Source organism: Muntiacus reevesi, chromosome 11, assembly GCF_963930625.1.
Source record: "Muntiacus reevesi chromosome 11, mMunRee1.1, whole genome shotgun sequence".
Lineage (NCBI taxonomy): Eukaryota > Metazoa > Chordata > Mammalia > Artiodactyla > Cervidae > Muntiacus > Muntiacus reevesi.
This window is the reverse complement of record NC_089259.1, coordinates 82,529,996-82,554,578: the sequence shown is the minus strand read 5'-3', so window position 1 is coordinate 82,554,578 and position 24,583 is coordinate 82,529,996. Positions and strand designations below refer to the sequence as shown.

Here is a 24,583-nt window from a genome sequence, read left to right as displayed (position 1 = left end):
GTGTGTGTAGGCCCCGCTCCACAGGTACCGTGGTGTGTGTGTGTGTGTGTGTATGTGTGCGCGTGTGTGTGTAGGCCCTGCTCCACAGGTACCGTGGTGTGGGTGTGTGTGTGTGTATGTGTGCGCGCGTGTGTGTAGGCCCTGCTCCACAGGTACCGTGGTGTGGGTGTGTGTGTGTGTATGTGTGCGCGTGTGTGTGTAGGCCCTGCTCCACAGGTACCGTGGTGTGGGTGTGTGTCTATGTATGTGTGCGCGTGCGTGTGTAGGCCCCGCTCCACAGGTACCGTGGTGTGGGTGTGTGTGTGTGTATGTGTGTGCGTGCGTGTGTAGGCCCCGCTCCACAGGTACCGTGGTGTGGGTGTGTGTGTATGTATGTGTGCGCGTGCGTGTGTAGGCCCCGCTCCGCAGGTACCGTGGTGTGGGTGTGTGTGTATGTGTGTGCGTGTGTGTGTAGGCCCCGCTCCACAGGTACCGTGCTGTGGGTGTGTGTGTATGTATGTGTGCGCGTGCGTGTGTAGGCCCTGCTCCGCAGGTATCGTGGTGTGGCTGGGGCTTTTCCTCTTCTTTTCTTAGGCTTATCTGTCCAGTTAGTTTTCTGGCTCCGAGCAGCTTTCAGACTTTGTGGCCTGTTGCTGCCTCCGTTTGTTCGCTTGTAAAACACCCCGTTCATTTAGTCCTTCCTCCTGTTGCCTTGCAGCCCTTCTCTCCGCTCAGGTGGGACCTGGGCAGGTGGGAGGCAGGTGCCCCGTGTGTCGTCTTGAAGAAGCGGGAGCTTCAGGTGGTCACCGCTGAACCTGGTTGGCCGTAACTTGTATGCTTTGTTTCCCTTCCAGCCGATGTGGCCCAGCAGTTCCAGTATGCCGTGCGCGTCATTGGCAGCAACTTTGCCCCAACTGTTGAAAGAGATGAATTTCTAGTAGCTGAAAAAATCAAGAAAGAACGTATGTATTTTTATGAAGTGTTGTTTTGTGTTGCATTGTTAAACTTGTCAAAGCTTAAGAATGTGTAAGAGCACCCAGATATGTATCTGTGTATTTCTGTGTCTCTGTATGTACATATTAACGTAAGGAGAGCTCAGTTCTTTTGCTGGAGCACGGTGGGAGGGGTTGTTTTAAATACTGCTTCAATGGCACAATTTGGGTTAAGAATGTGAGGAAGATAAGAAAACTTAATGTCAGTTGCTGCTTCTCTTGTGATTCACAGCTTTAATCTCACACACCTTTTGAGCAGATAACCTGGCATGTTACCGTGGCGGTTGAACAGCCGTGTGAGTTGAGTACCGTGTCTGTTGATTGTTACCATCCAGACTTCAGTGCTTTGGAACTTCCTGTTGAGCATTTTTTGAGATGGTACCGAAGCTTGGTCACCTTAGAGAAGAAAGCTCTCCATATGTCAGCAGCTGGTTGTGAATGGGTCTCTGACGGTGTGTTCTTGGAGAGGCTTTGAGCACCAGGAGCCCCTGTGAGAGCCGCTCCTGTCCCGGTCAGAGGGTCTTCTCTGATGGCCAGGCCCCCTTCCTCACAGTTCCCGGGACTGAGGAGCGGGTCCCAGCTGCCTGGGACACCGCGTTGGCCAGCGCCTTCTCCCCGCGGGCCTGGCTGTCACAGGTGGTAACGGTGCCTTCTAGGAGGCGGTTCGCGCGGCATGGTTTCTCCCCGCCCCGGCTGTTGCATTATTGACTGTTTGGCTGGCGTCTGCGTGGATGTCCTGGTTCAGAGCTGGGAGCTGTGGCAGCTGGGGTAGGGGTGAGGCCCTGGCGTGTGAGCGGCTGGGTCTGGGAGTGGCTCGGTGAGCGGTGTGGGACTGAGGTGGTTCAGACCTTGGGGTGACCTGGCACGTAGGTGAGTGTGCAGTGGGGGTGGTAGGCTGTTTGTCCTGCTGTAAACACTAACTTTCCTTTCTCGTTTGTAAAAGTGGACCTGAGAATGCTGTAGTTCCTTCTTGATCGCTGGTGTCAGCACGTTTAAACCCCTAGTGAGAACCCCAATACTGGGCGTGTTCACAGACTGTTTGCTTTGCAGATGCGCAGATCCAGGCCCCTGACGGGCATGTTGCACACGGTGGGAGCAGCTGAAAATAGTCTGTCTTCAGAGTTAAAGGCCTGGCAGCCATGCTGTCAAGTGGGTCCTGAGGATCTGTTTTCAAGAAGGAAATAGCCGTGTGCAGATTATTCTTCTGTGTGTTCTTGAGGCAGGACTTGCTGGGTAGACAGGGTGCTCCTCCTCTGCCGGTCACCCGCTGGCGTCCGCAGCCGCGCGGGGCCCCTGCCCGAGCGCCCGGCCCTGCCGGGCCCAGGCTGCCTCTGTCGGCTGACGGACCTGGCGGCACTGGGCCTCACTGGCTCTCGTTACTGTTTATGGGTGGAAATGTTGGGAGTTTCCAAGATTCTATCGCTGTAGCTAGTGTTCGCGTAAATTCTTTGATTCTAGCCTGATTGTGTCCATATTTTACAAGTTTCATTTTTTTGATGACTTGATGAAATTCATGGAACGGAAGTGGCTTTGGCGGTTCAGACTCTTCAGCCCAGGGTTCCCTGCAGGCATCAGTTCGCTGCTGCTGGGGGACAGTGTCCAGGGGTGAGCTCGGTGTCACTAACACGCTCCTCTCGGCCTTTCAGTGACGCGGCAGAGACGCGAGGCGGACGCGGCGCTGTTCTCAGAACTCCACAGGAAGCTGCACTCCCAGGTACCGCGCGGAGGCTGGAGGGCGACTGCCCGGGCGGCCGCGCTCAGGCCCGGGCGGCGGCCGCGGGGTGTCCGGTGCTGCCGGGATCGAGCTCGCGGCCCTCCCCAGTCCTCTCTGCTTGTCCGGCGTCCCCCCACGAGAGGCTGAACCACGTTTGCTGACCGTGTTGGTTCCTTAACGCCGTTGGGTTTACTTGGACTCATCGCTTTAAGTCTGTTTCTGCATTTTTGGTAGTATGTGGGGTTACGAAGCAGAAGCTTTTCTGTGTGGCCATTTTAGGCACATAGTTTCAAACCGGTGTATCATTTGCCTTTCCTAAATTTCCCTCTACTTTTAAAAGCAGCTCCGTCTATACTCTGAAAATTACTAGGGTCTGCTTATCAGATGTCATATCCCATGGTGCTCATAAGCCTGACCAAGACTGCAATGTGAGAGACCTGGGTTTGATCCCTGGCTTGGAATGATCCCCTGGAGAAGGGAATGGCTCACTTGCTCCAGTTTTCTGGCCTGCAGAATTCCATGGACTGTATAGTCCGTGGGGCTGCAAAGAGTCAGACACGACTGACCGACTTTCACTTTCAAGATCCTGAACAGGAGATTCATCAGTGAAAGCTGTTGTGTCTTAGCATTGGCCGTTATGTGATCACACACTTAGGCTGTTTGATTTGAACGGTTCCTTTCCACAGTTCAGTTTGGAACACTGAATGCTTACTCCTGAAGTAGTCCTGTTTTAAATAGTAGCCGACTTCCTGGGGCCAGGAGACCCGTTGGGCTCAGGGCGTGGCTGGAGGATGGGAGGTGTCAGGGAGCCGTGTGCCCGCTCCTTCTTGTTGGTGAAGCGTCTGGCTCTTGGAAGCTGCAGTTGTGGTCGCTGTTTCGTCCTCTCTCCTGCCCGTCAGGGCCTCTGATCAGGGTGTCCGTGGAAACTGGTGGGATCTGTGACAACCGTGCACGAAACCTGGGGTGACTGCTGACTTCTGAATGCTTCAGGACCTGGGTCTCCCAGGAATGCCTGATGCCGAGACCCACATCTTAGACTTTAGAATTATTTTCTTTTTTCCTGATATTCTTTTGTTATGGCCTAAGTCAGGCTTAAGTAGGGGGAGGCATGCACACATTTTATGATGGCACTATTCTGATAATCACAGTGTTGGGAAGCTGGCTATTGAGAGGATTATTTCAGGGAGGACTTGCCGTGCGTCGGGCATAGGGTAATCTAAAAACATGTGCACATCGGGCCTTGGGGTTAGAGTTCAGAGGTTCAAGGTTCCCAGGGGCTTGAGCTCTGAGAACATTCTCTTGCCTGCTGTTAGTAGTGCTATGGCAGTGCCTGAAAATGGGCGCATTCTGGTGCGATGTCCCTGGGTGAATTTTAAAATGCATTTCTGTTTTGGGAAATTAGAATAATTTAGGAGAGGGAAAGGTAAAACTGCGGAGTAGTACAAAGTTTTTCTTCTAATGTTTTCTTTCTCAACAGGGAGTTTTGAAAAACAAATGGTCAATTCTCTACCTCCTGCTAAGCCTCAGTGAAGACCCACGCAGGCAGCCGAGCAAGGTGAGGCTCTGTCTTCACACTGCGGTGCCATCTTAAGGCTCGATGTCTCGTTGGGACAGTTAGGCCAAGTTTTGATAGGAATTGGCTTCTGTACTTTAGAAAATAATATTAGAAAAGCAAGGAACTTGACTTGTCTAGTTTTCTGGGTGGCCATGAGGGTCAAGAGTTTTTTTTTCCCCTTTCTTTGTTTTTAAGGGCATTTTTAGTCAGTGTGCTGTGTTTCCTTAAGATGTCTTTCAGTATCATGTTATAACATTGCTCCAAATGTAATATCTGGTTAAGCAGAGCATGAACTGTCGGTGTTCAGATTTTTACTGTGTAAAGTTACTATTAGCCCAGCTTCATTATTCTTTGAGTCAGAAGATTTTTTAGGGTTTTCTTTTGTTTTTGAATATCATGATGAGCATTAATTACTGTTACATCCTGAAAAGTTCATTGTCTGTGGGTTCAGGTTTGATCTGTGCAGTGTTTGAAGGTGAGATTGGGCAGTTGCCCGAGTCCCCGAGGGTCTGGTGTAATGAGGTGCCCCACCCCAGAAATCTGAGAGCTCAGAAGGTTGGAGAGTGTGCGCGAGGGAGTCAGATTTACCTTGAAAGCCAGAGTCTTGAGTAATGAGCCTTCTTTTCTTATATAATAATGGCAGACTTTTAAAGCTATTTGAGTAATTATTTGACTTTTCGTTTGCTTAGCTTCTGAATAAAGTGTTTAGTTATGAGACCGTGTGGGAGTCTTGGGATTTAGAAAGCTTTCTAAAACTTCTATTGGTTCAAGCATACTTCAGAAATACAACTAATTTATCGTTTAATAAATACAGCACATCCTTTATCGTGCTTCGCAGATGCTACTTTTTTGTTTCTTTGTAAGTCGAAGGTTTATGGTAACTGCCTTGTCACATGATGGTTAGCATTTTTAAGCAGTAAGGTATTTAAGTTACAATGTGCGTGTTGCCTTAGAGGCTTGGTGCTGCTGTCCGCGCAGCAGACGGAGTGTCATGTAAGCACGATCTGCAAGTGCAGTGGGAAGGCGGGCGTTCATGTGACCTGCTCCGTCATTTGCTTTGTGGAGCTGGTCTGGACTGTCTCTGAGGTGTGCCTGTGTGACTCCAGGCACGGAAACGGAGCTAAAGAGAGAAAGAGAGATGGAGTGTGAATTGTCTGTCAGCTGGGGAGAATGTTGTGTGATTCTGTATCTGCATTTGCGATGCGTTTATTTTCAGGTCTCCAGCTATGCCACGCTGTTCGCTCAGGCGTTACCACGCGATGCCCACTCCACGCCCTACTACTACGCCCGGCCTCAGACCCTGCCCCTGAACTACCAGGAGCGCAGCGCCCCGTCGGCCCAGAGCTCGGGCAGCCTGGGCAGCAGCGGCATCAGCAGCATCGGCGTGCACACCCTCAACGGCCCGACCCCGCCGCCCCCGTCCCTGCTCCCGGGGTAAGCCCGCACTCGCCCGGGTCCTCCGGGGTGGAGGCACAGCGGCCTCGGTCTCAGTCCGGCGTTTCATCTTCAGAGCCTCATGCGTGTGCGGGGTCTCTAGGCCCTGGGTCCGACGTGCTCTGTGGTGGGAGTCACCCATCTAAGCACGCCTGCCGGGTCGCTTCTGTCCTCGTGAACCGTCGGGTCGGCTGCCTCCTGACCTGGTGACAAACCTGCTGTGGGCAGGACCGGCTCGCAGGGAGGCGTGCGGCGCCTTCGTTGGCGGGAACTGAGAGTAGGCTCTCGTATCCACCATCAGACAGTGTTTTCCACATGGTCATAATCCAGCGATAGTTATGTCATTGTATTAGTCAAGTGAAGTTTTATTAAAGTTATTGGAAAATAGAATGTGTGTCCAGACACAGGGATTATAAACAGTCTAGCATTTTAGAAAGACAGCATCATACACCCCAGAATTTAATCTCAAACTCCTATTTCGGCTGAAAGACTCTGGCTGAAACATACTTTCTTGTTTTTACCTTTAATATGAGTAGTTGAAATAATTATTGTCACGATACTGGAAAAGTGGTGTAGAGAACTGTGAACTGAAGTGGTCTTTTAGACTTTTTCTTACATTTAGAACTATATTCAAAACCATAGTTTGATTTAGTGTCTTCCCTGCCAAGGGGAGGGGAGGAGGTCGGGCTGTTCCGGTTCTGTCTGGAGTTCCCTGGCGGGCTGCTCGCGGGGCGCTTGGGTCACTGAGCGCCGTCCTGACCTGGGGTGGGCCTCTCCTTATGGCTGGTGTTGCCGTGTGTTTAACGCTGATTGCAGATCACACTGTTTGTTTGCGTCAAGTGCTGTGAAGGCTGAGAGACAGGACAGAGCAGGGGGCAGTAGCGTCGGTTTTTACTCAGCAAACGTTGATGGGTTTCCAGGGTGAAATCAGTAGCGAATCCTAGAGTGTCTGAGCTGGGAGTATGTGGATGTTTGCAGGCAGAGCCGGGCCGCCTTGTGACTGCTGGGAGGGCTGTGCCAGCGGCCGGGGGAGTGCGGGGGACCGCAGTCGGGGCGAGACGCCCACACAGGCCTCAGGCTCCCACGGGTCAGTCGCTCGGTGTGGTGACTCAGGAAGCGTGTCCACAGCGTCTCAGCGACCTCTGTGACTAGCCTGGCGTGCGGGACCCAGCAAGCACCTCCTCTTTTCAGACAGTCTCACCCGGGCCCGGGGACGGGCGACTGTCTCCGGCAGCAGCTGGGCGCCCGTCTGGCGTGGACGTTGACTGCAAGCCAGCCTTCCTTACAAACCACTACCTCCAAAGGCGTCCCCAGTGCGGCTTCCCGCAACGTGACGCGGCCGCGGAGAGACGGGGATACGGGTGGTGAGTGAGGACGGGCTCTGGGTTTACAGGGTTTCCAGCCGACAGGCGTCCCGCGCAGTGCCGTGGGGGTGCCTGCGCTCAGTCCTGAGTCTGGCCTTGCCGCCCAGCCCCGCCCGCTCTCAGGACTGCCGGGCGTGGCCCTGGGCGTGCCTCCTCCTCCCTGACGACAGGCCAGGCCGGCCCCTGGTGTCTGTGGAGGGCTGGCCCCTCTGTGCTCTGACGGGGCCTCTCCCACTGGAACCTCGCCTCTGCGGGCCTTGTGGTATTGGGTGACAGCTGAATTCTCAGCTGGCCTTTGTTCCAAAGTTTGTGGGGCTCATAAACCCTTTCTGGTGTGTTAACGCCTTTGCTGTGGTGGGGATGGAGCCAGGCCTACACACCTGCTGTGTAGTCAGTTTTCTAACACCGTGTGAAGTAATTATCTATCCCTTTGAGCTGATTTGAGCTGCTCCTAGATCGTATGTTAAACTCCCACAGATTGCTTTGTCTTAAAAAAAAAAACTTTTGGAAGACAAATTATATGATCTCCATGTGCTTTTCAGAAAATGCTTTTTTAAAAAATGTAACTTCATATTCTTCTTATCTTAAACTCATTTAGCTTTTAGATTTTGTTCTGGTTGTAAATACATCATCTAACACGATTGTGTTGCACAGTTCATCTCACGGATGCCGTGTTACAGGTGCGGTGGAGGTCACCGAGGCCGCCCTTGTTAGAGACATCCTGTACGTCTTCCAGGGCATAGACGGCAGGAACGTCAAGATGAGCGCCGCTGACAACTGTTACAAAGTGGAGGGAAAGGTACGGTCCCTGGGCCCGCTGCAGCGCTCAGGGGTCAGCTGGAGGTCCCCGGGGCCAGGCGGGACCCGCTGCCCTGGGAGGCGCTGCTGGTGACGCGGGCGGTCTGCGGGGGGGCCTGGCCCCGTGCCGTCTGCTCCTCCGGGTCACCGCCTGCCCCCTGATGCTGGTGCCAGGGTTACCTGACGGACCGCTGTCCTGGCATCCTTGCTGCTGCCACGGGTCCCACGTGAGGTGCGCCTGCTCGGTTTGGTTCCTCCGGAACCTGCCTTTCTCACAGTCCTTTTTGTTGACTGTCTGTCCTTCTGTGTCTCTTAGCTGAGACTCAGGCAGCTGACATCACAGACGAGCCTGCCGCCCGGGCACTCCTGGGGCGGGGGGCCTCCAGCCTGACGCTTGCCTGCAGCAACGGTGCTTTCTGTGTCCTGGGTCTCACTCTCTTCACTTCACTGATGCTGTGTTAGTTATCTTTAAGTTTTGTGTTGAAGCCTAAGAATTACAAACATAAAAGTTCAAGTCGTTGAAAAAAGTAATAATTAAAATTCCAGTGTTAAAAGTATATTTTTTAACTGCTGACATGTTTCTTTTTAGGCAAATCTGAACAAATCCTTGAGGGATACGGCTATGAGGCTGGCTGAGTTGGGGTGGCTGCACAATAAAGTCAGGAAGTACACCGACCAGAGAAGCCTGGACCGCTCGTTCGGACTCGTTGGCCAGGTGTGTTCCTCGCTAATAAGACTCCTGGGGATTGGGGTGACATTCACCTCGGGAAGTGCTTAATCTCCTTAGAATCTCGTATGAAAGTCATTCTCAGGAGGGCTTTTTTTACATGAAGCAGGTTTGATAATACACTGTGTCAGCTGTGGTCCACTCAAGAAAATAAAAAACACAGTAAATATTGACACAGGTAATCAAACAGGAATTTTTTTAATGTTTAATGCATATTTAGGAACACTGACCTGTCTGAGTCACTTTACGTATTTTAATGCTTTCCCTTTGACCTGATTTTCTCAGTTAAATAAATTTGTTTAGTGGAAGGATAGTTGGTTTGCAGTATGGTGTTTCAGGTATATATCAAAGTGATTTGGTTATATATATGTTAAGTTGCTTCTGTTGTGTCCCAACTCAGTGCGACCCTGTGGACTGTAGCCTGCCAGGCTCCTCTGTCCATGGAATTTTCCAGCAAGAATACTGGAGTGGGTTGCCATTCCCTGCTCCGAGGGATCTTCCCGACTTTGCTGTTTACCTGAAACTTAACGCAGTGTTGTAAATCAGCTGTGCTTCCATGAACCAGGTTAAAAGGGGTGTAGCTAAAAATACAGCATCAGTGTCTAAAGGGAACACCCTTCAGGTTATGAACAAGGCATTCGTCTCTCCACTGCTCCTGCGATCCGGTGCTGAGACGACCTCCCCACCACTGTCAGTTGTGTGTGCTGTGGTGGTTCACCTGCACGAGCGCCGTGGACAGAAGCAGACTCATCTCGGCCCTGAGTTCTGTCTCAGCCGTCCTGCGCGGTTGGGCTGCATCGCCGCGTGGTGACCATCCTGAGCGCAGTGACACCTCCTGCCTCTTCTTTCTCCACAGAGCTTCTGTGCGGCCTTGCACCAGGAACTCAAGGAGTACTACCGGTTACTCTCCGTTCTGCACTCCCAAGTAAGCCCTTGTTTTTATTTCATCATGATCTGAAATGTAACAAAGTTCCCCTCTCCAGAATTCCTACATTTCTTCATACGTTAATTTTAAGATTTGATGGTCCTGTTGGAAGGATTGGGCCTCTGTAGAGCTGTGGTGTGTCCTGGAGTCAGCTTGCGGCTCACTTTACGGGTCCTGTCCCTCTGAGGCAGACCTCCTGTATCTTGAAGGAGCTGTCCTCTCCCAGAGGCCCTCTGTCTCGTTTATGTGAGGATCACCCCTTCCCCGGGACTTTGTGTGGGTTAAGACGTGACTGAGCTCCTGGGTGGCTATACTCAGGCGTTCTTTCGTTCCTGTTTTTCAGCTGCAGTTGGAGGATGATCAAGGTGTGAATTTGGGCCTTGAGAGCAGCTTGACGCTCCGGCGCCTCCTGGTGTGGACCTACGACCCCAAGATAAGACTGAAGACCCTGGCGGCCCTGGTGGACCACTGCCAAGGTCATTCTGCTCAGTTTCAAGGCAGCTCTGGGGAGTGTCACTGAGGTTTATCTCTGTGTCTGCCCTTTATGCATAACAGCCAGAAGGGTGCTGCCGAAGACGGATGGATAGACTTGGACTTTTGGGGGGAGTGACTGTGGGCCAGGATTTATGCCTGTGGCGCTCAGGTCCTCCCTGAGGTGAAGGCGAGGAGCGACTCTGGTTCCCAGAGGCCCCTTGTCCCCGGAGCCCCCGAGGCACAGGGCTCATAGGGGCTGCCCTTACTCTGCCGCCTCTCCTCAGCCTCCCCCCCAGGTCTGGCTCAGCAGCCGCGTCGCATGCCCCCGTGTGTGCGTCTGCCTGGGCTTCTCCTGCTCTTGGCCTGTGTCTCGGCACTTTCCTCTCCGTGTGTGCTCCCCTGGCCGGGAGCCCCTTGCTCTTTCCCCCTCACTTTGTCTCTGTGCCTCGGCCTCTGTGTTCGTGTTCAGTTGCTGGCTTCTGTGTCCCCAGGAAGGAAGGGAGGCGAGCTGGCCTCGGCCGTCCACGCCTACACCAAGACGGGGGACCCGTCCATGCGGTCGCTGGTGCAGCACATCCTCAGCCTGGTGTCGCACCCCGTCCTGAGCTTCCTGTACCGCTGGATCTACGACGGCGAGCTGGAGGACACGCACCACGAGGTGAGGCCCCACAGCGTCTTTTTGGAGCAGCGGGGCGCCGGGCGCACCCACGGGCCAGGCCTGCAGGCGCCTCCTCTGAGCAGCGGGGCGCCGGGTGCACCCACGGGCCAGGCCTGCAGGCGCCTCCTCTGAGCAGTGAGGCATGGGGCGCACCCACGGGCTAGGCCTGCAGGCGTCTCCTCTGAGCAGCAGGGCGCCGGGCGCACCCATGGGCCAGGCCTGTGGATGTCTCTGTGGAGGAGCGAGGCGCTGGGTGCACCCACGGTCTGGGCCTCTGCAGGCGTCCTGTTAGAGCAGTGAGGCGCCGGGCGCATCTATGGGCCAGCCTGTCCTCCCGACATGGTGTCAAGCAGAGCTGTGCATCTGGTGGGAAATAGTTCTTCCCGTAACTCAGTAGCCCGGACATGTCCCTGCTCCTCAGCACGCTGGCGGCAGAGCTGGGGCCTGGGGTCCTGCGTCCTGGTCTGTCCTGGAGGCGGGCCTCGTGTGTTCTCCTGCCTCGCGTGGTTACTGGTTACCTGAGCCAGGCTGTTTATATGTGTGTTTGTATTCTACCTATTGAAACACGCTTAGTTCTGCTAGAAAGCAACGTATTTGTTTGAAAGTCACTGTTACCAGAGTCATCCAGTGAAACTACAGACTTCTGACAGAAGTAGAGCGAAGTAGAGAGGGCCCCACGCTCGACCGTGTCACTGCGTTATGTTAGTAAAGGGGAGGACTAAGTGGAAGTTGTAGCTTTAACACACAGTAAGTGGTTAAGAAATACTCAGATTCTAGCATAAATGTGGCCCTGACCTTGGCAAAGCCCAGGGGTTGGCTGGTGGGCGTGGGCAGAGTGGCAGTGGGAGGTTCTGGCCCTTGTGGCCGGTCTCCTGGGTTCACTCATTTCTCGTGAGTGAAACTGCATGTGAGTAATTGAAGCAGACACAACCGCAGACGACCCTGTTCCCTAGTGCGTGTGTCCTGGGCGCCCTGTTCCCTGGTGTGAGCACACACGGGGCCCCGCGCGTGTGTCCTGGGCGCCCTGTTCCCTGGTGTGAGCACACACGGGGCCCCGCGTGTGTGTCCTGGGCGCCCTGTTCCCTGGTGTGAGCGCACACGGGGCCCCGCGCGTGTGTCCTGGGCTCCCTGTTCCCTGGTGAGCACACACGGGGCCCCGCGCGTGTGTCCTGGGCGCCCTGTTCCCTGGTGAGCACACAGGGGGCCCCGTGCGTGTGTCTTGAGTGCCCTGTTCCCTGGTGAGCACACACGGGGCGTCCCCGTGCGTGTGTCCTGGGCACCTGTTCCCTGGTGAGCACACACGGGGCGTCCCCGCGCGTGTGTCATGGGCGCCCTGTTCCCTGGTGTGAGCACACACAGGGGGCCCCGTGCGTGTGTCCTGGGCGCCCTGTTCCCTGGTGTGAGCACTCACGGGGCGTCCCTGTGCATGTGTTCGGGCGCTTTGCAGCCCCCCGTGGCGTGGCTCCTGTGTGGACGCGGTGCTTTACCCGGCGACTCTTGTCTGAGCAGATCGTGTTCTTGTAGTGCGTCTTCACCGATGTTAGTGAGGCAACCGTGCCTTCATGCGCCTCCGTGTGTGTTTCTGAGTGTCTCTGAAGCTAGTCCTGGGAGGTGGGCTGGCTTGGGGGTGGAGGGTGGGTGCACCTGCAGGTTTGATTTTGTCTCCAGCGCTGGGAGACTATCCCCCACCCACCCTGCACCCCATGGGCTTATCCCAGCTTCTGTGCGCTTCACAGGACTCACCTTGAGCAGGACTGTTTTTCATCTAACCCTAACTCTGACCTCTTCTCGTGGGCCTCCCAGGCAGCTCTCTTGAACACCCATGTTTCCCTGCTCTTGGGACACTCCCCTCTCCTGCTGCTGCTGCAGAGTGAGGCCCAGTGTCCTGCCTTGACCGCCTCTGAGTGGGACTGACCTGCACCCCAGGGAGGAGTTTTTACTCCTTTTTCCTGAAAGAGAAAAATTCCAGGTCACTGCTGAGCGTTGCTACTGCTGCGGCATTATCAAAAGTGCCTCTGGGCCCACTAGCTGGGCAAGACCAGAGCCCTGAAAGTCTTCTGAAATAGGCGTTTCTCCAACAGAGACGTCCAGATGGTCAGCAGGCACATGAAGGGATGCTCAGCATCGCCAGTCGTTAGAGAAATGCAAACTGAAACCACACGGTTGTTTGTGAGGTATTACGATGCTTCACACCTGTCAAGTTGGCCATCATCAAAATGACAAGAATGGCAAATGTTGGCGAGTGTGGAGAGAAGGGAACCTGTTGGTGGCATTGTAAATTGGTGCAGCCACTGTGGAAACAGTATAGGGGTTTCTCAAGGAATTCCCCTTCTGGGTATACAGCCAGACAGAAATACTGATTTGACAAGATGTGTGCACTCTGATGTTTGTAGCAGTATTGTTTCCAGTTGCTAAAGTGCAGAAGCAGCTTAAGGGTCCATCAGCAGATGAATGAGGAAAGAAGCGAAGTGTGTCTCTGCAGTAGAATGCTAGTCACCATAGGAAAGAGGGAGGTTTTGCATTGTGGGTGGGCTTGGAGGGACTTTATGCTGAGTGAAATAAGTCACAGAAAGAGAGATCCTGTATGGAGTCAGTGCTTACATGCGGAGTCTAAAAAGTACAGCAGACTAACAAGTGTAACAGGAAAGAAGCAGACTTGGACGTAGAGAATGAGATGGAGTTTACAGAAATAAAAGCACACGTCTGTTAGGGCTGTGACTGAAAAAGGAGAATGTCCTCGGTGCAGTAGCAAAGGAGCTGGAAGCGGTGGTGACCTGGTTGTCTCTCTCCTTCACGTCCCGAGTCCGTTCTGCCATCAGCAGTCAGACTGGTGCCTGGGTTGGTGGGGCTGAGGAAGCAGACCAGGAAGCCTCCGAGTGTGGTGGTTCTTAGGGCAGAGCCGCCCCGAGAAGGTCACTGCCTGCAGCGCTGCTGGTTGGCTGGTGCTGGCCATGCGCAGGTCAGGAGCTGGCCACGTCCGCCCTCTGAGCTGTGTGCCTCAGGCGGGACGCCTGTGCTCCAGAGCTGGGCCCCTGCAGGGCTGGAGCGGACACCCCTGCAGGGGAGACGCAGTTGTTTGACGCAGGAGGGCAGGAAAACTCTGGGTCAGCTTGAATTGACAATTCAGACGGGCCCAGAAGTCTGGGAAGAGTCCCTGTGGGTTAGCACCACCCTTACCCACCCTCCATGTACACAGCAGAGGCTGTGGTTGAAGGACCATCTCGTGTCTTAAGGAAAAAGCTTGTCTTAGCTCCCTTTTGTCACAAGAAATGGGGAATAAATGGTTGCGTTTAGAGAGATCTGTCCAAAATGCCCTTTAAAACAAGTTTTAATGTAAATGGTAGGTCCCCCTGTATCTGGAGTTCTAGGATTGCTTGTGTTCTGCTGTGCAGTTAGTGAGCACTTTGCTGGAAGCATCACTTTGTCGCGTCTCATTGCCTCCTCACTTGCAGTTCTTCGTGGCGTCGGATCCGACTGTGAAGACGGACCGGCTGTGGCATGACAAATACACGCTGCGCACGTCCATGATCCCATCCTTCATGACGATGGACCAGTCCCGGAAGGTGGGCTCCCGCGGCTCAGGCGTCAGTGTGTGCCTGTCCCCGCGGACAAGGCCAGTCTGCAGGGAAACACGTGTTCTGACCTTTTAGGGTTTGCATTCTTGAGGTGAAGTGTATGTGAATTGACTGCATCAACCTATATTTGTATGTGTTTTGTTAATAGTTTTTTCAGGTCCTGGGCTTCACTTGATTCTATCCGCAGTGTTCTTGCTGTTTAGTTTTTAGTCAGTAGAAGAATTTGTGGCTTGTGAATGTTTGTAGAACTTGGATGTATGATCATTTTAATTCTGAGTAAAGGTAACTCCAGGGTGCTCCCCTTCTAGGTCCTTCTGATAGGAAAGTCGATAAATTTCCTGCACCAGGTGTGTCACGACCAGACCCCCCCCACGAAGATGATTGCCGTGACCAGGTCTGCGGAGTCCCTGCAGGACGGTACGGGGCGGCGGTGGCAGGGCGCCTGCTCCTCCACGCTGGGGGTCTCCTCGCTCGCTCAAGTGTCGTTAGGACTTCTAAGTAGAATGCAGTATTGAGATGTACTGAGATGTATTTTGTACATGGTTTTGGGTTACGTGGGTGTGAATCCGCATCAAGAAGCTCCTCGTGTGTATCAGCTCCAGGTGCCCCTCCTCCTCCGTCTGAAGCTGGGGACACCCGCTGAGGGCTCGGTCCCTCGGCCCCGCGTCCTGTCCCCCCGCTGCCCTGGTGGTGTCCGGCCTCCCCGGGGCCTGTGATGCCCTGATGTGGCTGCGTGCTGACGGCACCTAGCCATCACGCCAAGAAGTGTCATGGCCAGGACTCCCGTAACACGTGCCATTTCGGGTTTATCCTCGAGACAGCTCTGACACCATCTTCCCCATGATCACCCTGACCCACCCTGTGCCCCCAGAACCAGTGTTTCAGTGCGGCCTGGAGTTGGCTCCGCTGTGGAAGGGCTGTGACCTTTAAATCCGTGACATGACGAGCAGTGCCCTCTGGCTCCCCCCAGGTGGGAACAGAGGCGTCTGCTCCATGTCCAGCATTGGCAGCGTTTTGGGGTCACAGCTGGGGACGCTGGTGGCCCCGACGGTTCCCATGGCCTGTCTTGGAGCCATGGGCGGGCATGGACTGAGGCATGTGTGTGAGGAGCCACAGGCGGGTGTGGGCTGAGGCGTGTGCGCGAGGAGCCGCAGGCGGGCGGGGGCTGAGGCGTGTGTGAGGAGCCACAGGCGGGTGTGGGCTGAGGCGTGTGCGCGAGGAGCCGCAGGCGGGCAGGGGCTGAGGCGTGTGCGTGTGAGGAGCTGCGGGCGGGCGGGGGCTGACGCGTGTGAGGAGCCACGTGGCGTGGGGTGAGGCATGTGCGTGTGAGGAGCCGCAGGCGGGCGGGGGCTGACGCATGTGCGCGCGAGGAGCCGCGGGCGGGCGGGGGCTCGCGGGCGGGGGCTGACGTGTTCGCGCGAGGAGCGGTGGGTGTGAGGAGCCGTGGGCGCGCGGGGGCTGAAGCTTGTGCGTGAGGAGCCATGGGCGGGCGGGGGCTGACGCTTGTGCGTGACGAGCCATGGGCGGGCGGGGGCTCGCGGGCGGGGGCTGACGTGTTCGCGCGAGGAGCGGTGGGCGTGAGGAGCCGTGGGCGCGCGGGGGCTGAAGCTTGTGCGTGAGGAGCCATGGGCGGGCGGGGGCTGACGCTTGTGCGTGACGAGCCATGGGCGGGCGGGGGCTGACGTGTTCGCGCGAGGAGCGGTGGGCGTGAGGAGCCGTGGGCGCGCGGGGGCTGACGCTTGTGCGTGACGAGCCATGGGCGGGCGGGGGCTCGCGGGCGGGGGCTGACGTGTTCGCGCGAGGAGCGGTGGACGGGCGGGGGCTGACGCGTGTGCGTGTGAGGAGCCGCGGGCGGGCGGGGGCTGACGCGTGTGCGTGGGGAGCCATGGGCGGGCGAAGGCTCGCGGGCGGGGGGCTGACGTGTTCGCGCAAGGAGCGGTGGGCGTGAGGAGCCGCGGGCGGGCGGGGGCTGAAGCTTGTGCGTGAGGAGCCATGGGCGGGCGGGGGCTGAAGCTTGTGCGTGAGGAGCCATGGGCGGGCGGGGGCTGACGTGTTCGCGTGAGGAGCCGCGGGCGGGCGGGCGGGGGCTGACGCCTGTGCACCAGGAGCCGTGGGCGGGCGGGGCCTGACGCGTGCGTGTGTGAGCCTCTCGTTCCTCCTTCGTGAAACACGATTACGTGTGTGTGTGCTTTCCCCTTTTGTTTTTCACAGCTGCAGACTTATTCACAGATTTGGAAAATGCGTTTCAGGGGAAAATTGACGCAGCTTATTTTGAGACCAGCAAGTATCTCCTGGACGTCCTGAACAGGAAGTACAGCCTGCTGGACCACATGCAGGCCGTGCGTCGGTACCTGCTGCTGGGTCAGGGGGACTTCATCCGGCACCTGATGGACTTGCTCAAGTAAGATGGTGCTAGGCGGTAGATTTCAGCACGGCCTAGGGTCTTGGGTTGTTTAAACAGCGAGTGCCACTAGAGGAGATGTGTTGAGTTCTCGGAAAACCTTGGAGAGTTGAAGGCTTGTCAGGTCGTCACGTCAGTTCCTCCGGCTCTGCTGCCTGGTCACGGAGGCGTGTGTGCTATGAACACAGGCCCCGGCGGGCATGAGGGGCGTGCCCCACTCTGTTGGCGCAGCTTTAGGTGAACGCTATCTGTAGGGCAAATGGGGGCCAATGTGAGTGTGTGGGGGGAGCGGGCGTTTCTGAACATTCAGGCCACGTCACAGATCTCGTCATCGGGGTGACTCACCCGTGTTTGCCTTGTGCTCGGTTTTAATAACTGGAACGTCTCATCCTTGGTATCAAACGAAAGCTTCATTTCTTCTCAAAGGAGCGTTTTCAGTTTCTAACTTAGAAGGAGGCGCCATCCCCGACCAGCTTGCCTCAGGTCCCCTGAGCGACGCTGGCGTTGTTGGTCTCCTCAGCCTTTCCTGCCGACATCCTGTGCCGTGAAGGCTGCGGGGGCAGTTTCTGTGCACCCCTGGGGAGGGCGGGCTGTGCTGTTAAACTCAGGCCGCGCTCTGCCCGAAAGATGTTAGCATCATGTGTGGGGATGCGGATATCACTCATCCTCAGGGTCTGCTGATGGTGTGGATACGTGGCATCCAGTTGCTCTGATTTAACTGAGGCCTGTCCTCCCACTGGAAATCTGCAGGCAGCTTCAGGGGTTTGTGCTGCTCCAAGGCCGGGCTTAAGTTAGAAGCAGTGTTTGTTAACATGTGGCGTGTTTGTTTTAGGAATCAGAACATTCAAGGCCCAGTATTAAGCTGAGTCAAAATTAATTTTGAAGAAATGTTTTACTACCCCAAATGCTTGATGAAATTTTACTTAGAGTTAATTCTTTGAAACTTTTGTTCCTGTGTTGTATCATTTCCATTTGTCTTTTTAGTTTTTTTAATTAGAACTCTTAATAATTTTAAGTTTCTCCAGAGATCATTGTGAATTCAAGTAACATTCTCTTTTACTTTTATAAAAATCTGTCAAGGCCAGAGCTTGCCCGTCCGGCTACGACTCTGTACCAGCACAACTTGACTGGAATTCTGGAGACCGCCGTCAGAGCCACCAACGCCCAGTTTGACAGCCCAGAGATCCTCAAGCGACTGGACGTGAGGCTGCTAGAGGTACCGACCCTGGGTCCCACTCGGGGCCCGCGAGGCCATGTCCTCTGTGGGGGTCGAAACGCTGTCGTGTCTGTTCTGGCCTGGGGGGTGGTCTGGAGGGGGAGGTGGTGAATTTGAGCTGGACGCGCCCTTCATCCCTGCGTGTGCCCGCCACTGTCCAGATGCAGGGTGCGGTGTGGACAGAGACGCGCCACGCCGCTGAGTGGGTTTAAAAACGGGGTTTCATTCAATGTGCTCTCCTTGGGGTGTGACCGTATGAGGGCCTTGTCCGTGTGGGGGTGGGAGGCCCTGCAGCTGTGTGTGCTCTCTCACAGGTCTCTCCGGGGGACACTGGCTGGGACGTGTTCAGCCTGGACTACCATGTGGACGGCCCCATCGCCACTGTAAGACCCTCGGGTGGCTTCAGAGCTGCTGCTTCTCTGACAGCTTCTCTTGGAAGTGATCACTTGGCACTAAGACACACTCGCTGAATGAATACTCAAGCCCGGATTCTGTGTGTGTGTGTGTGCGCGCGCGCGCAAGAGAGAGTCACTGAGTGCTAAAGCGCTCTGATATTTTAAGAATTCTTAAAAATATCATTTATCCTATCGTAGGTTTCAGCAGGTGCTTAATAAATGGATTATTAATTTTGTTCCATTATTCCTAGACTGAAGCGACTAATTTAGGATCATTTGAGGCGAACTATGAAGTATATTTTAGGGGAGTCGTATTTTTACTACTTAGATAAATTTGATGTTTATTATTCGTTTAAACAACTGAGGAAATAGCTGTCCTGTTGTTCATGGTGCTTTTACTGTGTTTAAAGAAAAGCACTGTTTCCTTGAATGGTTCCTGGATCACAAAGGACTGACCAGCCAAGCTGTCTCCTGCATCTGTGGTTAGACACCCTCTTCCTGCCCAGTCTGTCTCGTTCAGACTTGGGTGTGCGTCCTTGATCGAGATCCCTCTGACCTTGCTTGTCGCTTTCACTCTGAAGTATTGAAGGCGGACACCCATTTCTTCTCTTTCTCAGGAGATACTGTGTTGAGATGCTGCATCCCTGGCTCTGCAGCGTCTCCCTGTGGCCTCTGTGGGAGGGGTCCTGGCTGGCCTGCCTGTCCTGAGCGGCCTGGCTCCCCTGCGACTGCTGGCTCTGCCATCCGTCTTCTCCAAGGTGGCAGCTGTGGCAGCTGCCGGGGCAGGTTTTTATACACAGTTTCCCAGACCAAAGCTACCGTGTTTTCAATACATAGCTGCTCTCAAGCTTTATTTTTGATCACATTCAAATTAGTTTTTTCCCCATTGATGTATATCTTAAACAGTTTTAGTAATTTTAGTGTACAAAACCGGATATTTTAACAAACGGTTGGAAACTGTTCTGTCATCTACCATGTTAATATCGTATATTGTTGTGTTCTTTTCGTAGTATAAATGATACCATAGTAAAGCCAGCTGCCTTGATTATTTCACAAAATGTGTCTGGAATAACAGCTAAATTGAACTTAGTCTGCATAAATAGTTACTTAATTATTATAGTATCGAGGTTGTGCACTGCATGCCTTGTGCATAAATGATCAATCCTGCAGTGTTATGTCTTCAGAATGTTAGATTTTTCAAAACTTGAGCAGAGTTAGGAAAAGAAGTTAGTATCGTAGATTTATTTGAAAAGAAATTTGGGATAGATCCTACCTGTGGCTAATAGGCGTCGGTTTCCGTGCCGATGGGAGAGTCTGGGTTGGAAGGACGAGGGGTCTCGGCATTGGTTGGTGGGTGTCCGCTGGGGACTCGCAGGGAAGTGGCCTCTTCCCATCTGGTCTTTGCCCTCCAGCCCTAGGGTGGGCATTTGTCTTGGGTTGGTACGTGCTCAGCTAAATGGCCATCACACAGAACTTTTGGTCGTCAGGCCAGGCCGCTGAGTGTGCTCTGGCATGTTAGTGGTCAGCGAGGTTGTTACATGATGAAGCTTTCCTAAAATGCACCATGTGTGCTTACATACTGCTTAGAAGGTGTGGGAGTTGGCTCTGTGTCCTCCGGATTTTGTTTGAGGAATAAAAAGAAGACGGAGCCCTGCCCTGGCCGGACCCTCGTGTCCTGGGATCCCGTCAGTCTGTGCTCTGCTCTTTGCAGGTGTTCACTCGAGAGTGCATGAGCCACTACCTGCGGGTGTTCAACTTCCTGTGGAGGGCCAAGCGGATGGAGTACATCCTCACGGACATCCGGAAGGGGCACATGTGCAACGCCAAGCTCCTGAGAAACTTGCCAGGTACCCGCCCACCCACGGGTCCACAGCCTCTCTAAAGCGGAAGTCCTTAAAGCAATTGAAAAGTGATTTCTTTTGTGCTGTTGGGTCTGTCTGTTGTGAAGAGGCTCATTTGTAATAGCGCTATCTTGACTTCAGTGCATATCAGGAAAAACAAATTGAGTCAGGTTAGAAACTTATGGAAGGAGGAGCCTGGTAGCCTGCAGTCCATGGGGTCGCTAGGAGTCGGACACGACTGAGCGACTTCACTTTTACTTTTCCTTTCATGCATTGGAGAAGGAAATGGCAACCCACTCCAGTGTTCTTGCCTGGAGAATCCCAGGGACGGGGGAGCCTGGTGGGCTGCCGTCTATGGGGTCACACAGAGTCGGACACGACTGAAGTGACTTAGCAGCAGCAGCAGCTTTCTTTTAGGCCATGAAGTTTCTTACAGAGTCATATAGTGTTCATACATGTTTAAAACAAATATTAAGGAAAGAGAGCCGTTTAGTAAATCAGCGGATCATTTATAATTCATTTATTAGTGTTTTAATTAAAGTCTACCTGAGAATTGCCTTATGTACTGGTTTGGATCATTAACCAGAACATGAAAAGATTTTATATTATTTTACAGTTAAAAACTGTTAATAAAACTCTCATGTCAGATAGTCAAGTTTATTTTAATGTTATAAATATTGAATGACTTCAGTTGTAATTTTGAAGTCTTTATATTGAGAGGGATTTGGTCAGAACCTTTGAGAAAGTATTTCTACCAATGATGTTGCTAGAGAAGAACAAGCGGTCATACCCTTAGTCCTCTGGTGGTGGAAGCAGGTTCTGTAAAGGGGCCCACGTGGGCTCAGCCTGTTCACCAGGCGGAGGCCCCTGAGTTCAGATCAGGGGTAGCTCCGAGGCTGGGGTTGGTGGGCACCCAGCCCTGTACGATCGTGCAGAGTCGAGGGCTTCCTGGGTGCCCCAGGACCCGGCCAGTGGCCCGTGGCGCCCTTGTGCTCCTGGCCTGGCTTCCTCTGGGCTCATTTCTGAGAAGGTGGATAGTGTGGCCCCTGAAGTAGCTGGTAGGAGGCCAGAGGGGATGTGTCCTGTTAGATCCTGCCATGGTTGTGGACGGTGAACGCCTTCAGCATCCACCTTGTAGTGGCCGTGCGCTGCCTCGCCTGTGGGCCCTTCGGGAGGAGGCGCCCCTGCCGTGTTTCCGGCCCGCCCCACCTTCCCTCTGCCCTGCCCTCCTCCCTGTGGCCTGGGGTTCCCATCCTCCCCGCTGTCTGATGTGGGTCCGTTCAGTGTGATAGATGGACTTTGTCATTATTTTAGTCTCCTTCTAAATAAGCAACTGTAGTATTTATAGATGTGGGGAAATCTGAGCTTTGTAGCAGTTTAATGTGTTAGCTGGTTGTGGTGCGTTTTCTCGTGGGAGTATCAGTAGTGTCTGTGTGAACTGGCTTCTCTCTTACTTTGCATAATCATCAGTGAGTTTACTCCTCGGAGATAAGTAATACATTTATTTGATCAATTTTCTGTGTAATTTTAACTTAATTTTATGATGTAATGTTCAATTTCAGCTTCTTTGAACCTTTTCCCTTGTCATTAAAACTTCTTGTAAAACATTTTTGATAGCATGATATTGCCTCATGTCATATTTTATCTTTTCTCTTTGGTTAGTAGCTTGTTTTTTTTTAAACTATTTTCCACTAATATTAATAATGCCGTAAGTGTTTTATAAATATATATTTATATGCTTCTGAATATTTCTTTAGAATAGGTGAATTGGAAATGGAATTGCTGTGTTAAAGGTATGATTCTTGCTCTTACTTTATACTTACTAATACTTAATATTTGTTAGTATTTACATTTTAACTCTCTTGGTACATATTGTCAGGTTACTTTTCAGGAAAGCTGTACCAGTTTAATTTACATCCCCACAAGCACAACTCTTACTGGTCGAAAGTTGTCTGTGTTGCTGGTTGGGGTGTTTTTTTGGCGGGGGGCTAACGTTGGATATTATGTTCAAATTGTCAATTTGATTGGTGAAAATTGAGATTCATTTATTTTTATTATTTGTTACTTTATTTTTTTGGCTATGCCCCAGAGCATACGAGATCTTAGTTCCGACCAGGAATGAAACCTGTGCCCCCTGCAGTGGATCCAGGGAAGACCCTGGAAGTTCATTTTAATTTCCTTTAATGCTTTAAAATTGCCTTTGACTGTACACAGTCTTCTTTGTGTCATTTGTGTTTCTTTTTCCAGCAAATTGCCCTTTTTGCCCTTGATTCTTTTGGGGTATAGGGTTCTTACTTTTAACTTAACTTATAGGGAAGTACTTTATTTGTTAATGGCCAGGCAACTTGATGAGCAGAGATCTATCAGGTGGTTCGTTTTGTTAACACAGCAGGTTTAGAAATGTCCTTCCCACTGTAAATCTGAGGCAGAAATACAGGAAGACTCACAAAATGCTCCTGTTAACAGCCTATGAGCCCTTCACACATGAGCCTGTCTGTCTGGCCACGTGCAATGTCCATGATGATCATCCCAGGTACCATTTTAGTAACGTTCGTCAAGGTCAGTTGTTTGGAATAAATAGTTAGGCCTGAAAATGATTTGCTTAGAAGAGTTTTTGATAATGGTATGCCCAGACAATTAAATCCATTTATGTATATTTAGCTGGACAAAAGAGAATGTTGATCTGAAATGGTTTAAAGATTTTTAAAGATATTTTTTCTTTAGATTCAGTGAATCTAAAAACTGTTGCTGTTAGTGGCAACTGGATTTATATTTCAGATATGATGTAACCAAATGAGACGAACAGGTGCAGTCCAGACCCACTGGTGAATGAGCTTCGTGTGTTCTTTCTCAGCCTTTGTGTCGGGGGCGGTGGGGGGGAGCGCAGGGAGGCCCCCTCCTCAAAGAATAGTGTTCAAATAGCCCCTTTTTGGTCCTTGTTGGAAATAAAACTGAACAGGGAGGAGTGGTTGACTCCCCGTCACCTCGGGACTGTTTTCCTTCCTTGGCGATGAATGCGGTAACGGTCCATCTCACACTTGAGTGGTTCAGGCTTGTGGAATGGTGGCTCTGAGCTCGGTAGGCGTTCTTCGCTGTGAACTTCCTTTTGTGGCTCGTTTTTGTCCCTGTGGAGGAGTAGGTCGTCCTCAGTGACCATATGCCTGTGATGCGTCCTCGTCTTGTTTGCTGGCTTCTAAGCTGGGCGGTTAGCGCTCTGCCCAGCTGCTGGGCAGCACCGCCTGGCCGGGCTGTGGCCTTGGCTGCTTCCTGGTCTCCGGCCTCAGTGCCTCACCCAGGCTCCGGGCCGGCCATCAGGAAGCAGCGCTCAGGGGCCCCAGTGGACAGTGGATGTCAGATGGGTCTGCAGGAGGCCTGACCCTGATCGGAGGCCCCAAATCCAGGGGAGACTTGAGGTCTTAGCAGTGTCCTCTGACTCCAGAGCCTCGAGAAATGAGCCGTGTGGGTCATTGATAAAGTCACGTTTAAATTCTGCTGCAGTAGCTATAGATCCAAGTGATGTGGATACCTGGTTTTAGGGTATCTTTGTATTTTTAACAACTCAAGGCTGTTTCCAGTCTGTCTCCAGTCTGTCTCCAGTTGGCAGAAGCATCTGGTGAAGATGCCCAGAGGCCAACCAAGCCTGGAGGGGTCAAGCCCTTGAGAGCTGGTGTGTCTAAAGCCAGCCCTGAAGTTCCTCCTTCATCCTTGAGGGGGCAGTAGAGAATCGCACACAGTCTGACGCCTGGGTCAGCCGGAGGGGAGGTTAGGGTTAGGTCCCTCCTGGTGTCTGTGCAAAGCTGTCTGCTGCCCACTCGGTCCAGCGGGAGCTGTGCTTACTTGTGTCCTTACTGGACCTCAGGGTGAAGGTTGCTTCGCTCTCGGGATTTTTAGAATTATGTGCATATTTGTGGATCAGTCATAAAAACAGAACTACTTATGTTTTAACTGTGCTTTAAACGTTATTCCCAAGGCGCTGGGTAGAGAGACTCAGGGCTGCTTTAGGTGTGAGTTGTATTGCTCAGAGTTAAGGACCAGCTGACGGCTTGTGAGTCCAGCGGCCTTGTGCCTCAGCTTCTCCCCGGCCAGGAGCTATGTGGCCTGCAGAGCCCCCACGTGTGGCCTGGCCTCAGCTTGGGGGAGTGTTCAGGCTCACGGCGCACAGTTCTCTTCACCCTGCTCGTGTGTCTCGCATGGTCACTCCTCTCTGAGGAGGGATGCAAACGGTTCTTCCCGGAGCCGCAGCTGCCGCGAGCGGCTTGTCTGGGTAGCTCAGCACAGGCCTGGGGTGGCCTCAGCGGCGCACCAGATCTGACCTGGGGCACGTCTCCTTGTCGGTGTCCCTCTGGCGCTGGTCCCTGATGGGGCCTTGGGGACAGTGCTGTCCCGTAATGGTCCAGCGGAGTCCCTGAATAAGTGAAAAGTCCAAGCAGACAGCGGCTGCTCCCTGGTGACCCTCCAGCCTTTTGCTGGTTTTATTTATTTTTTTTTTCAGTGGGTTTTGTCATACATTGATATGAATCAGCCATAGAGTTACA

General features: G+C 53.1%; 1 protein-coding gene across 1 annotated transcript in view; it reads left to right on the top strand.

Annotated features, from left to right (window-relative positions):
* Positions 1 to 24,583, top strand: part of TUBGCP3 (tubulin gamma complex component 3) — a 39,581-nt gene that overhangs the window by 9,078 nt on the left and 5,920 nt on the right. The window contains exons 2-17 of the mRNA XM_065901772.1: positions 834 to 941; positions 2,618 to 2,685; positions 4,163 to 4,240; positions 5,457 to 5,674; positions 6,866 to 7,038; positions 7,719 to 7,837; positions 8,426 to 8,551; positions 9,420 to 9,488; positions 9,832 to 9,964; positions 10,454 to 10,620; positions 14,073 to 14,183; positions 14,504 to 14,612; positions 16,407 to 16,596; positions 17,677 to 17,812; positions 18,127 to 18,195; positions 19,919 to 20,054. Coding sequence (XP_065757844.1) covers positions 834 to 941; positions 2,618 to 2,685; positions 4,163 to 4,240; positions 5,457 to 5,674; positions 6,866 to 7,038; positions 7,719 to 7,837; positions 8,426 to 8,551; positions 9,420 to 9,488; positions 9,832 to 9,964; positions 10,454 to 10,620; positions 14,073 to 14,183; positions 14,504 to 14,612; positions 16,407 to 16,596; positions 17,677 to 17,812; positions 18,127 to 18,195; positions 19,919 to 20,054 — 2,010 coding nt within the window. The remainder of the gene's footprint in view (positions 1 to 833; positions 942 to 2,617; positions 2,686 to 4,162; positions 4,241 to 5,456; positions 5,675 to 6,865; positions 7,039 to 7,718; positions 7,838 to 8,425; positions 8,552 to 9,419; positions 9,489 to 9,831; positions 9,965 to 10,453; positions 10,621 to 14,072; positions 14,184 to 14,503; positions 14,613 to 16,406; positions 16,597 to 17,676; positions 17,813 to 18,126; positions 18,196 to 19,918; positions 20,055 to 24,583) is intronic.